At 38.3% G+C, this 14,648-nt stretch overlaps 1 protein-coding gene across 1 annotated transcript in view; it reads left to right on the top strand.

Annotated features, from left to right (window-relative positions):
- Positions 1-14,648, top strand: part of LRPPRC (leucine rich pentatricopeptide repeat containing) — a 108,925-nt gene that overhangs the window by 61,266 nt on the left and 33,011 nt on the right. Inside the window, exons 24-25 of the mRNA XM_077749196.1 lie at positions 4,346-4,470; positions 4,945-5,051. Of these exons, the coding sequence (XP_077605322.1) occupies positions 4,346-4,470; positions 4,945-5,051 (232 nt within the window). The remainder of the gene's footprint in view (positions 1-4,345; positions 4,471-4,944; positions 5,052-14,648) is intronic.

The raw sequence follows: 14,648 nt of genomic DNA, 5'->3' as shown, positions 1-14,648 counted from the left end.
TTTTTTTTTTTTTTTTTTTTTTGTTATTTAATTTGAGAGAGAAAGCCTGAGTGAGGGAGGGACAGAGAGAGAGGGAAACGGAGAATCCCAAGCAGGCTTCACACTCTCAGCATGGAGCCTAACATGGGGCATGAAGCCACAAAGTGAGATCATGACCTGAGCAGAAGAAGACAGAACCTTAACAGACTGAGCCACCCAGGCTCCACTCCTGTTTTTTTTTGTTGTTGTTGTTTTGTTTTGTTTTGTTTTGTTTTTAGAGATACCAATATGTTATAGAGTTCGTTTTCTTTTAACATTATTTGAGGTTTTTGACAGTGGTGGCTAAATTTTTATCAGGAATGGGCTGTTAAAAATTTGTGACACGATTGTATATAAAGCTTTCAGAGTTATGAACATATGCTGAAGTAAACATAGAATCAGCAGTTTTGGATCCAGAATTAATGTTATCAACAAGATTTCTTCAAAACATTATTGTTATTTTAAAGTAGGGTTTTAAATCTGTTCTGGGGTTTAAAGTGTATAAAGGAGATCACAGAATCATGAGATCACGGAACCTAGAAGCACACTGATAAAGTGCTGTTCCACATCTTGGGTTTAAAGAAGTGCCACCTTTTTTCCTTTTCATGTTTTGCTGTTCTTACTGATTTCATTTTGCTTAATAAAAGTGGTACTTTCACGTGATGATTTTCTCTGCTGATGTGAAACATTTGAGTTGATGAATCTAGTAAGCTCAAATTCATAGAACCTCACATTAGAGAATTTGAACTGAGAGGGAACCGATAGGTCCTTGAGTTCAGCCATTGTGATAATCCACCTTTCATCACCACTTCTGGGAATCTGTCCCATGGCAACAGCCAAAGCTGCATGCAGTACTTATCAAGTGGGATTGAAATTCATAAGTCCTATGAATAGACACCTATTTGTGTGGATGTTAGAGACTTTTTCATGTATTTCATTTTCATCACCCAAGTTTTTAAGCTTTGATAGGAAAGATTAATGATGACCTCATATCTATCCTATGAAAGATGGACATTTTTATCTCTTTTTAAGATGACATGATCCATGGCGCCTGGGTGGCTCAGTCGGTTAAGCGTCTGACTTCGGCTCAGGTCTTGATCTCATGGTTCGTGGCTTCGAGCCCTGCGTCTGGCTCTGTGCTAACAGCTAGCTCAGAGCCTGGAGCCTGCTTCGGATTCTGTGTCTCCCTTTCTCTCTGAGACCCTCCCCTGCTCATGCTGTCTCTCTCTCAAATATAAATAAAAAACAAACAAAAAAAAGATGACATGATCCAACCACAAGTCAGAATGTAGATGTTAGAGATTGTAAAGAGCCAACTAGTGATTAGTTCATTCCTTCACTCACACAAACTCTCTCTGTCTCCCTTTTTCTCTCTCCCACCCCTCTCCCCCCTCTCTCACACACACACACACAGGTCATTACATTAGTTCATTTCTTTTTTTACATGTTTTATTTATTTCTGAGAGAGACAGCATGAGCAAAGGAGGGTCAGAGAGGGGGAGATAGGATCTGAAGCAGGCTCTAGGCTCTCAGCTGACAGCACAGAGCCCAACATGGGGTTCGAACTCACTCACTGTGAGATCGTGACGTGAGCCAAAGTCAGACGCTTAACTGACTGAGCCACCCAGGCTCCCCTACATTAGTTCATTTCTGTCATGAGTACACTTTTTAGGAAATGTTTCATTAGAGATTTCTAATTCATTTTGTTGGCAACCTGAGAACAGTAACAGTGGTACTTAAAACTACTAACAAATATATGAATTATTTCCAATTTGCTATTCTTGTCTTTTCTGTAGTTGTTCTAAGCATATATAATCTTCAGAAGCATGTATTTGGAGACCAAAGACTATTAACATGTCTCTTTGATTGACAGAACAATTATTCATTCATTTATTGATAGCTTTGACCTAATGTAGAGGAAATACAATTGAGACATACTATTCTAGTTTGGGAGTTGATCTGAAAAAGCAGATCATACTGCTTTAAAAAAAAAAATCAGTATGTGTGAGTTTTCCTCTTGAAAATATTTTAGAGGTTTTCCATCAGATGCAACTGTAGAAAGCTAGTAACTGAACTTGTGTCTGAAGCAAGGAGAAATACTGATTATATAAAGGTTTATATCATATGTGGTAGCTACTGTAGCGTTTCTCTTGTATGACAGTAATCTAGCCTGCAACATCTACTTGCGGTTTTGAAATTAACCTGTAATTTAGTCTTCACCCCAAATGACAAAAATTCAAATGACTCTGTGGGGTGCCAGAAGATGCACTGTAAACAGGGCTCAGGAAGGGGAGAAGGTAGAGCTCCGTCAGGATCGGCTCATTTTCACTGTGTCAGTATTATTGCAATAAAATTAACACTTCTTTGTGGTATTTTCCTTTCAGTACAGCTTAAAATCTTAATCTAGATAAAATAGTAATTCAAGCTCGGGCAACAGAACATTTGTATAATGGACCAAAATGTTAGGGCTTCAACAGAAATTTTTAAAATGCTTTTCTTCCTTTTGAAAACTGTTGCATGTGTGAGAGAAAGGTGTTTTCTCCACAGAGCTTGTAAGGAACTGTCACTTAACTGTGCCTGTCCGTCTATATTTCATACATTCTCTTCAAAACTCTTTAATTTCCTCTTCCAAATTGCACCACCCTATTAGGTTAAACAAACAGCAGTGCTTTTAATAAAGCATAATGTGTAAAGTAGTCAACTGAAAGTGGGAAGTCCAGGGACCCGAAGGCACTTCCTTCCTCTGTTGACCTAGTAGCCTTAGGCTAATCATTCCATCTCTACATGCCTTAATTTCCTCATCTATTTGAAAATAAAGGAGGATGGCATGTAGAATTGGATCACAGAGTTCCTACAGGTTTTCTAAGGTCTTACACATTTCTCACACTGTCATTTTCCTTTTAAAGGAGAAAGTAGTTTTTGAGGACTCAAAAGGATGTATTTCACACTTATTTAAGAAACTCTGACTTGGGGTGCTTGGGTGACTCAGTCAGTTACGCGGCAAATTTTGGCTCAGGTCATGATCTCACTCACAGCTTGTGAGTTCAGGCCCCATTTAGACTCTGTGCTGACAGCTCAGAGCCTGGAACCGCCTCGGATTCTGTGTCTTCACCTCTCACTGTCTCTCCTCCCCCACTCGTACTTTGTGTGTGTGTGTGTGTGCCTCTCTCTCTCTTTCTCTCAAAAATAAACATTAAAAAAATTAAACTCTGACTTAAAGGAAAAATCTTTTTATTACCATGGAAAAGAAGAAGCCCTAACTTTACAATTACAAATTTTTTTTTTTTTTTGGTTGTTGTTTGTTTTTTAATCTCTATGCCCACTGTGGGTCTCGAACTCACAACTCTTTGATCAAGAGTTGCATGCTCCACTGATTGAGCCAGTCAAGTACTCCTGGAAGTAATTGTTAAAAGCGTGTCCTCTAATGAGAAATTTTTTCAGAGTTCTGCTAGAATTCACTGATCTTAAGAGTGTCCTAGTTTTTACCCACAATAAGCTTCTGTATTATGAGTCCTGAAGTTATTTTCTCCCTGTCTGGAGAGGTGGCAGTATGAAAAATAGGATGATAAAGTTGAAAGTACTCAAGGGGCGCCTGACTGGCTCATTCAGAGATGTGTGCAACTCTTGATCTTAGGGTTATGGGTTTGAGCCCCATGTGGAATGTAGAAATTACTTAAAAAGAAAAAGAAAGTACTCAAAAGTTCCTTGGTAGTTATTGCTGGATATTTCATAAAGTTTCCCACATCTAGAATTACTGAGGGCCATGAACATACATAAATAGTTGGAAAAAATATTTGATAGTCCTTATTTTTAGAAATAATGTATTCTTATAGCGTCTAAAATGGGAAATCAGGTTTTATTTGTAATGATCTCAGAGAAAGCCTTCATTTATTTAGACTTTTTTTTTTTTTTTTAATATAATGTTTATTTTTGAGAGAGGACAGGCAGGAGGCAGAGAGAGGGGGACAGAGGATCTGAAGCTGGCTCTGTGCTGAGAGCTGTGAGCCTGATGTGAGGCTCGAGCTCATGAACGGCAAGAACATGACATCAGCCAAAATCAGACACTGGGAGCCACTCAGGTGTCTTTGAACTTATTTTTAAGAGTGCTGTTTAGCAAGCAAAATAATAAAACGTAAAGGAGGGACAATAGGGAGCTGCTCATGATGTCTATACTCTGAGCATTTCTTTATGCTACATAAGGATTGTTTTCTCTCTTTTTTTTCTTCCCATTTTGGCTTTATTGAGTAAAGCTCGTTATGTACATTTTGACTGGTCGTTGTACATCCAGATAAATTGTATTCATTGTTCATATTTTGATGTTTCCAAGGGATGACGTAAGATCCGCTCTTGAAATCACCATTGACTGCTATGAAAAGTATAAAGTCTTACCAAGGATTCACGATGTCTTATGTAAACTGATAGAGAAAGGCGAGACTGATCTAATTCAGAAAGGTGGGTCACTTCCCGTACCTTGATGTAGTTTTTTTGCCCCCTCTTGCTTATTTAATTTTAATGTGTTGCTGTGAAGAGAAAATTTAACAGGAGGGGAAGTATGTCCAGAGGAACTTTGTTGTGCTTCTAAATGAAAAAGGACGATACCGGGTAGATTTTCAATGTTATAAATGCCCCTGATTGTTTTAACTGTTCATTTTGCAAACTTGCCCCTCTGTAATTTTTTGCTCTCCATCTTGGCAATCTGCCTTTACGAGGAGGTTCCCCCCCCCACCAGCTCTCGAAGCTAGTCTTAGGTACTCCCTGTCATAGTGTGTACTCTTAGATAAGGCATGTGACAGGAAATAAGTTGACACAGCATCAGTGTTTAAGTTATTCTAAATATTTGTTTTCAAGTTTTTTTATATGTGTCCAGAACTTCAAGTGTTGTTTATATTTTTTCCTTCTGCTTTGTTTTTTTTCTTTCCCCTCTAGCAATGAACTTTGTGAGCAAGGAACAAGGTGAAATGACAATGCTGTATGATCTCTTTTTCGCCTTCCTACAAACAGGAAATTATAAAGAGGCCAAGAAGATCATTGAGGTATGATTTTTAACTACAGTATTCTAATTGGACACCTATTTAGACTCTGAATTGGAATATGTATAAGAATTTTAACCTTTAATTACAGCTGTTCTGATTCACGTTAATATAATTCAATCCCAATAACAGGTTCGGGGGGGAGGGGTACTCGGCCAGCTTCTTTATTGTATGTAATTACAGTTCAGAAAAGGCAGCCTGGTTGTATATTGAATTTGTTTCCTCACTTTGTTAAATTCACTGTTATGTATCAAAATGATATTTGCATATTAAATCTTGGATTGTGGAACAATTAAATTAAACTGGCATTCCTGGGTGTAAAGTTGCTAATCCTCTTTGCCAAGGAATTCTTTGTTCTTAAAAGCAGTGGAATTTAATTTGCTGCAGACCATGCTCAGATTTATTTGTAATGCTTGTCTACAAGTTAATCAGCCAAACAAGTGCTGTCTGCAACTGTTTGGCATTTAATTTAAAATTTCTTCTTCTTCTTTTTCTTTTTTAACTATGGTAAGCAGCTTACGGGAAATGGTAGGTGACAAACCTGGCCTATTTAGGATTAGTGTATTTTTATCTAGGCTTGATTGAAATTTTGCTTACTGAAATTGATAAGTCAAAGGGCAACTATAAAGTCTGTCCAAATTATGATTAATTTCACTATTGAACAGTTCTGTTTCCTCTACAAAAAACATTCCACAGAGGATAGACCCATTACCTTAAGAAAAATTATTTAACGTGAAATAAATAAAATAGACTTGAAAATGTACCAGTATGTCATGTTTCTGTCAGATCATACTTTGTCATTACTCCGTGTCTTTTTCCAAAAGTTCCCATGGATGGGACACAAAGGTGATGTTTGGCTTCCTCGTTTGTATATTGATGACTGCTTATCATGACATTGAAAATGTAGTTATATAACCCAGAAAATGTTTAGTGTCTCTTGATGATGAAAAGGGAAGACTGTGATACCGATTCAGAATATTCTTCCCAGTCTGTCTTACCAGACAGTCTGTCTTCCTGTCAGAGGGAAGTGGGATATGCTGTCTTGGACAGGTGCTTCTGTAGCTCAAGTAGTCCATTTCAGTTTTGTAGAAAATAGTATAAATTCTTTCATTGCAAGTGCACAGTGTAAGTGAAAATGCGGGAAGCTCTTCAGATTCACCTCTTCAGAAGCCTTTTGAGTTCTTCTGCTCTGTACGCGTGGTATCAGGATTAGGGCACTGATCAGAGGAGAAATGAAACTCAGGTATTCAGATAATAGTGATGAGAGGCTCTACAGTAGGAAATCATGCTTGTCTCTTTATGGAATGAGCAGCACATTACAGGAAGAGCCAAAGGCATAAAAATGAGTTTGCCTTTGGCCATATACTTGCTAGTGTGGTAATGGAGAGTTTACTAAACCGTTTTAAGCTTCCTCGTCTATAAAAGGGAATATAGTATCTTTCTTTAAGATTCAATCACCTAATGTATGTAAAGCAGCTTGTATGTTTCCTGGATTACGGTAGTAATCAATAATATTAATTCTCTTTGCCCCTCAAAAGTAGGGATTGTGTTATCTTCTTTACCCCTGCATAATTCACGATGTAATGCTCCGCATAAAGTTACATGTTGTCACATGAATAGGCAAGAGAAAACTGCCTCTTGATTACTTTAAAGCTTTGCCAACTGTCACATCATTGAGCGTAGTCATTTAGGAATGGCTGTCTACTGATGACCAGAACTTTCATAGTGGATGTGTACGGAATTGCTTAAAGGATAAAGAATGGCTCTCTGGAGCACCTGCGGTGTGTAGGGTAGGACAGGAGGTGCGTAACAGGAGACTAGACTGAAGCACAGTTTTAGTTTCTTTTTTTGACGGTTAGCTGGAATTGAATTAAAGAGGGAACTTATTTTTTCACTGTTGAAATTCAAAACCCAGAGGCACCTGGGTGGCTCAGTCACGATTTCATGGCTGGTGAGATTGAGCCCCGTGTCAGGTTCCACGCTGACAATAGGGAACCTGCTTAGGATTCTCTCTCTCCCTCTCTCTCTTGCCCTCCCCTGCTTGCGTTCTCCCTCCCTCCCTCCCATTCTCTCTCGCTCTGTCTCTTTCTCAAAATAAATAAACAAAAAAAAAAAAATCAAGACCTGGAATTGTCTCTTGTAGTTTTCTAAGGATTATTGAAATATAAAAAAATAATAAAAATTAATCAACTATGACTGTATCAGCATATGAAAGAATATTCTAAACAATGAGCCAAATTTTGGTATCATTTCCAAAAATGCAGTGGTGTCTTATCAATGGGTGTATTTGCCTGGGTTGAGATTCCAAACTTCATATTGTGAAGCTTCTTTGTATTTCAAGGACTGTGGGAGATCGGATAAACCAGTCATGCAAATGTTCACATAAATGAAGACAGGAGAGACAGGATTCAGTGTAACAACAGCTTGTGTTGCTTTTTAAATGAACTGATGTACGTATATCATGTAGATTACATTTTAACATAGCCTTTATATTTTGTTTATACACATGGATTATTGCAGGAGATCGGGTTTATAGTTATTTTATTTTGTAGTTTTCTGAGTTTTCTATAGTGAGCATCCGTTTTCTTATCCTCAGAGAAAGTGTTCTCTTCCAAAAGAAAGAAAGAGAGAAAAGTAAATGAGACTAAGAACTAATGTGAAGCTCTTTGAATGTGAGATTAATATGTGAGGATAATTACTATATGAGACCGAGAAATGCTAACTGCTGTAAGAAAAGTATAATCGTTCTGAAAGTTCAAGGGTGGAACTTATTCCCAGCGACCAAAATTAGGCAAGGCTTTCTAGAGGAAGTAGAGTATGAGGTGGGGGCTGATGAATATAGTAGTACTTTCACATTTGAGAATTTGATGGGGCTGGGAAGGCTATTACTGGTATTAGAGGTAGAGCAAAGAAGTAGAAAGGGGGAAATCTCTAAATAGTTCTTTTTCCCCAGCTGTATTGCGATATAATTGACATATAACATTGTGTCAGTTTAAGGTGTACACTGTGTTGATTTGATTACTTGTATTTTTTAAGTTTATTTATTTAGTTGGAGAGAGAAAGTGAGGCAGAGAGAGAGAATCCAAAGCAGGCTCTGCACTGTCAGCACAGAGTCCGATGCAGGGCTCGAACTCATGAACTGTGAGATCATGACCTGAGCTGAAACCAAGAGTCAGACACTTAACCTGCTGAGCCACCCAGGCGCCTCTGATTGCTTATGTTTTACAAAACTACCGCAGTAATGTTACTTAGTGCCTTTTTTGTCTCACATAATTACTTTTTTTTTTTGTGGTGAGAACATTTTAGATTTATTCTCAGCAACTTTCAAGTATATATATATATATTTTTAATAACATTTTAAAAGTTTTATATGTTTAAATAATATCTACACCCAGCATGGGGCTCAAACTCATAACCCCGAGATCAAGAGTTGTGCGCTCCTCAGGCTGAGCCAGCCAGGCACCCCTGCAATGTAGTATTGTTAACTGTAATCTTAGGTCCCCAGAACCTGTTCGTCTTATGGGGGAAATTTGTACCCTTTGACCAACGTCTCCCCATTTCCCCTGAGCCCCTGACGACCACTGTTCTAGGAGTTTGAGATTATACTGTATTGGTCTTTCTCTGCCTGACTTACTTCACTTAGCATGATGCCCTCCGGTCTGTCCTGTTTGACCAATTTCCCCTCCCTTCCTTCTTCTCTTCTTTTCTCCTTTCTTCCTTCCCTCCTGTCTCCTTCTTCCCTCTCTCCCTTTCTTCTTTATATCATTAACAAATAATTACTGATGACATTTTACAGTCTAGTCCTAAAGAAAGACCTTAAAAAATGAGTCTGTATAATGCAGTAATTGCTGTAGAAAGGACGTGTTTCAGACTTGATCTTTCTGAGGAAGTGACGTTTGGGATGAGAACGAAAGGATGAACTGGGAGCCAGCCACGTAGAGTGAAGGCAGAAACATTTCAGGTCCTGGAACTCCCTGTGTAAAGGCACTAAGGCAGGAAAGCGCTTCTGTCTTGTATCCTTGTGCTGTCTCTCTGGACTCTATCAGATAATACTCAAAGAGTGTCTGGTACATTATCAAACACTTTTTTTAAGTATAAAGTTTATTTGTTTATTTTGAGAGAGAGAGAGCACAGGCAGGTGAGGGGCAGAGAGAAGGAGTGATAGAATCTCAGACAGGCTCTGAGCTGTCAGCACAGAGCCTGATGTGGGGCTTGAAGTCAGGAACTGTGAGATCATGACCTGAAGGGAGATCAAGAGTCGGACGCTTAACTGACCGAGCCACCCAGGTGCTTTCTTTTCCCCTTAAATAAAGTTTATTTATTCTGAGAGAGAGCACAGGCAGGTGAGGGGCAGCGTTATCAAACACTTAATACATGTTAATTTTATTCCCTTCCTTCTGTGAGACATGCTACCCTGTGTTGAAGTCAGGCCTTTTGTGTCTCCTGCAGCCTCGTCCTCTGCAGGCTAACTGTCCCTGGCTCCTCTCAGTGTTCTTCTGGCATGTTCTGGAATGAAATTGGGGAAGGAAATGTTCACAAATTATCTTTACAAACTTATTTAATAATATCAGGTAAATATTTTGTGAACCGTATTCTGTGTTGCAGCAGCGATGATGATCAATCTGACACTTTTCCCCTGTGAATAGACTGAAACAAAATTTATTACGCTTGTTACTGTTTAAAACATGCCAAGTCTGAAGACACATTGTTAATCCCATTCCTCATTTAGTCCTCCCTGTGGTTTTCCTATACTTTTTTCAGTGCCTGTTTCTTTTATATATAATTGAAAGAAATCGAACCCTAGATATACCCTCCATCACTGCTTCTGCATTTCCCTGTGTGGAATTAAGAACTCTTTTAAGCATTATTTTTAATGACTCCATCATTCCATTGTCTAAGTGAACTAAAGTTTATTTGCCCATTTTTCTTTTGAGAAAAAATGTTTTATTAAAAGAAATCATCATAACTCACATCTTAAGCTATGGGTGTACAGGTGTATTTGCTTTCCAGATTATTTACATAGGATCGTTTCTTAGAAGTAGGTGAATATTATTACCATTTAAGGCCCCGATACACAAAGACAGAAATTTTGTTCTGTCTTTATTTTATGTATTTATTTAAAAACTTTTTTTTAATGTTTATCTTGGGGGAGGGGGCAGGCACAGAATCTGAAACAGGCTCCAGGCTCTGTGCAGGCTCTGAGCTGTCAGCACAGGGCCCGATGCAGGGCTCAAACCCATGGATTGTGAGATCATGACCGGAGTCAAAGTCTGCTGCTTAACTGACTGAGCCACCCAGGTGCTGGGTTCTGTCTTTATAGATGATACCTCTTTTATGGTTATCTTAGCAGAGATTTGGTCTAAAGCGCAGGCCTTATGATAAACTAGCATGGTATTTTATTTTTTTAAATCAGGTAATGCTGCTCTCATGGAATGAATTTGGAAGCTTTCTTTTCTCTTCTGTTTTTTTTTTTTTGAATAATTTGAGAATAATAGGTGTTTATTCTTCCAGTGTTTGGTAGAATTTACCTGTGAAGCTATCCAGTCCTGGGAGTTCTTTGTTTACTGAATCAGTTTCTTGCCAGTAATTGATCTGCTCAAATTTTCTATTTCTTCCTGATTTGGTTTTGGAAGGTTTTATGTTTCTAGGAATTTGTCCACTTTTTTTCTTGATTGTCTAATTTGTTGGCATATAGTGTAATGGTATTTTCTCATTTAAGAAAGGACTTTATTATGGGGCGCCTGGGTGGCTCATTTAGTTAAACGTCTGACTCCTGGTTTCCGCTCAGGTCATGATCTCACGTGAGTTCGAGGCCCACAGTGCAGAGCCTGCTTGAGATTCTCTCCCTCTCTCTGCCCCTCCCCTGCTCACGCTCGCACACGCGCGCTCTCTCAAAATAAACAAAACTTTAAAAAAATTTTTTTAACAAAAGATTTTATTCTTTCAGTCAAGTATTTTTAAGGTACTTTAGTCACCTCCCAGGAAGAAAGTATTTCAAAGTCATTTAATAAATTAACAGTGTTTGGGGCGCCCGGGTGGCTCAGTCATTTGAGCCTCCGACTTCAGCTTGGGTCATGATCTCAAAGTTTGTGAGTTTGAGCCCTGCATCAGGCTCTCTGCTGTCAGAGCAGAGCCTACTTTGGATCCTCTGTGCGCCCCCCTCTACCCCCAAATAAATAAAAATAAATAACATTGTTTGAATAATTCATTTTGTGTTTTAAGACTGGACATTAAGTTCAGTGAGGGATGTTATATACAAATATGAAAAGAGTTAAATAATGACCTGAAATATTAAATGACTCTGTTAAATGTTTCTATATAGAAAGATTGTTTATGTTTATTCTTAGCCCTTTGAGCAAGCAAATTCAGTAATCACTTACTTAGTGCCTGCTGTGTGCCAGGCCCTGCTAAGTTTTCCAGGTATAAACACAAAGATCTTTGAGTAAGAGTCTGCTTTAAACTTAGCTTTTCTCATTTCTGCCTTTTCCTTTGAGGTGCATACCTAGACTACAAGCTAAACAGTATAACTAGCATAGGCAGTGTTTTTATACTTCTCAAATGATTTTCGTGTACATCTTTACGTGAGCCTTACAAGACAACTCTGAGAAGTAATTCAGGCAAAGAAACGAGTTCGGAGTGTTCATGTGGAGCTTGTTTAATTAGTAGTGGCCATGGGATTTGAAATCGGGTCCTGATTTTGCATTTTCTCTTGGTTCTCTTACACCAGTTCCTACCTCTTGGATCTCTCTCTCTCTCTTTTTAAAATTAAGATAAGAGGGGCACCTAGGTGGCTTAGTCGGTTAAACATTTGACTACGGCTCAGGTCATGATCTCCCAGTCCATGGGTTCAAGCTGCGTGTTGGGCTCTGTGCTGACAGCTCGGAGCCTGGAGCCTGCTTCAGATTCTGTGTTTCCCTCTCTCTCTGCCCCTCCCGGATCACATTTTGTCTCTCTCAAAATAAAATAAAGACATAAAAATAAATAATAAATAAATAAATAAATAAAATTGAGGTAAAATACAGCATTGCATAAGTTTAAGGCATGCAGCGTGTTGATTGGATGCATTTATATATTGCAATATGAACTCCATGATCTCTTGACCCCTTAATAATCTGAACCATCAAAAGAACTTACCCTTTCTCCGGAATTAATCTCTCTTGATTTTTCTCCCTCTTATCTGCCATTACCCTCCTATCACATTGTAGCCAGAGTAAATTTGCTGTCTTCTCGGGGCAAAACCCTTCTTCTTTTTGTGATTTTGTGTTTAGAGCCAAAAGTTTGGATTATAGTGATCTCCCAGTTTTTGTGACTTTTTCCATTGTTTCTTACTAGATCATATTCAGGGTTTTATCCTAATTTGCCTTCCTTACTGAGCCAGAATGGATCTTATATATACAGAAAGATTTTTGTCCCCCCCCCCCCCCCAAGATTTTATTTTTAAGGAGGGGCGCCTGGGTGGTTCAGTCAGTTGAGCGTCCGACTTCAGCTCAGGTCAATGATCTTTTTTGGTTAGTGAGTTCAAGCCCCACTTTGGGCTCTGTGCTGACAGCTCAGAGCCTGGAGCCTGCTTCAGATTCTGTGTCTCCCTATCTCTCTGCCCCTCCCCTGTTTGTGCTCTGTTTCTTTCTCCTTCAAAAATAAATAAACGTTAAAAAAAAAAAAAAAGATTTTATTTTTAAGGAATTCCTGCACCCCATGTGGGACTCAGAATCCCACCCTAGAGATCAAGAGTTGCATGCTCTTCCCACTGAGCCAGCCAGGTGCCCCACAGAAGGATTTTTAGAGCTAGTTTTTTTCCCTGTGACCTCCCACATTTCAAGAGATAGATGTCAGTTCTCATGCCAATTCTCATGCCCCCTGTCGTTAGGATCTCCTGTAACACCTGGTTAGATGGGTCATGTTTAGTTTACCGTAGTTAGTCTGCTGGTTTGACTTGCTCAGCCATATTTTCCTTCCTACTCTAGACATGGGCTTTACGTCAGTCTGAAGATTTTGGAGAAAAGGACAAATATCAGAAGACTTAATAAGTTCCATGATACCTTTTCCTCCTCTGCTATTCTAGCTATGATGATAAATTGTTGGGGTTTTGTTGTATTTGTGTGTCCACAAAACTCTTGGTTTTCCTCCTACACTGCCTAGAGGGTGTGGGGCTCTGGTAGTTGTTTGTTTTCCATTTCATATTTCTAGCACTGATGGCAGAAAAAACTTCTATTTTGGTCAAATTTAAAATAGTTTTTCTTGAGGTCGAACTTGAAGTAGAAGAATCTTCTCTTTCTACTTTAAAGATAATGATTAGTTAATAGGTATTTTTACTAGTACGTATAGAAGCCTATTAGGGTAACAGGAAATTTACATCAGAGTAATGTAATGCAATTAAAATTATTTCTTATTTTGGATTACTGTTATTCTTATACAAGTGAACTTACTACTAAATTGGAACATCACAAAGAATGTTTTGAAGCCCAGTAACCCAGGGGGAAACAAACATGCCAGGTTTTTTATTACAGTAATTACTTTATCCTCACTGTCCATTAATTAGATTGTCACAAAACCAGAAAAAATACTAGGTAAGTTCGTTGTTTTAACTAAGCATTAACTGGTTTTTGATAAGTTATATTTAATATCCCAATTAGATTTCTGTTCTCCATATTTTTATTACATTTTCTATTTTTGCTTTCAACTTGTAGTGTTTAAAATTCAATAAGATGTTCAGAGATAAGCCAGAAATGTAGACTATTAACAGAAGCCTAGGAGATTTAGTTAATCTGACCTAGATGTTCTTTTGATGATTGAGATTTATAATGTGAAAACAGTTCTCAATTTCAAAATGAAACATAAGACTATCTCCCGTATAAGCTGCCCTGCCAGTGACAGGCAGATTAATCAGCCACGAAAAGGAAGAGTTTACCATAAAAGTTGTGCTGTTTAGATCGTTGGTATTTGGATCAGCGATAATGTTGAAAGTTATAAGTGAATGAATCCAGTCTTCACATTTTGCCTTCTCAAGAGGACTGTCCAGAATTTTTGCAAGGGCTTTTTGGATACATTTGATTTCATTTGGTTGCATTTTCAGTGTAATGCATGTGAAACAAAACAGGTCATCAGGTGAGAAAACCCTTGAGATGAAATTGTGCGCAAATGTAAATATTGATATTTGAGAATCTATTTAAACAAGGAATTTATTCAGCATTTTGTTGTCGTATCCCCAATGTGCATGCTTGCACGGTTAGCAGGAGAACACTTACACAGCTTCTGCTGTACCCGCTTTTCTGTCATTCTGCCAAAACTCTGAGGTGTTCGTGTCTGCTTCAGTTCTTAACATTACACAATATTATTTTAAGAGATAAAAAATAATGAGGACTTATAAATAAGAGATCAGATTTGAGGGGTACCTGGTTTAGTCAACAAAGCAGAGTGGAGAAAGCAGTAAAGGTACCTCCTCTAGACTGGAGCAGCCAGGGCTAATGAGCATGTAGTTTTCTTATCATAATGCTGTGATTGAAATGTAGTATTTAATGGTGAAGCCCTCTTACAGATGATGAAAATACTATAGTTAGAGTGACAAATCCTTGGAATTATGTGTGAATTGGTTTGCCTTTT

The sequence above is a fragment of the Crocuta crocuta genome, unplaced genomic scaffold (genome assembly GCF_008692635.1).
Source record: "Crocuta crocuta isolate KB4526 unplaced genomic scaffold, BGI_CrCroc_1.0 scaffold118, whole genome shotgun sequence".
Lineage (NCBI taxonomy): Eukaryota > Metazoa > Chordata > Mammalia > Carnivora > Hyaenidae > Crocuta > Crocuta crocuta.
Note: the sequence above shows the minus strand (reverse complement) of the source record. Positions and strands in the feature narration are given on the sequence as shown.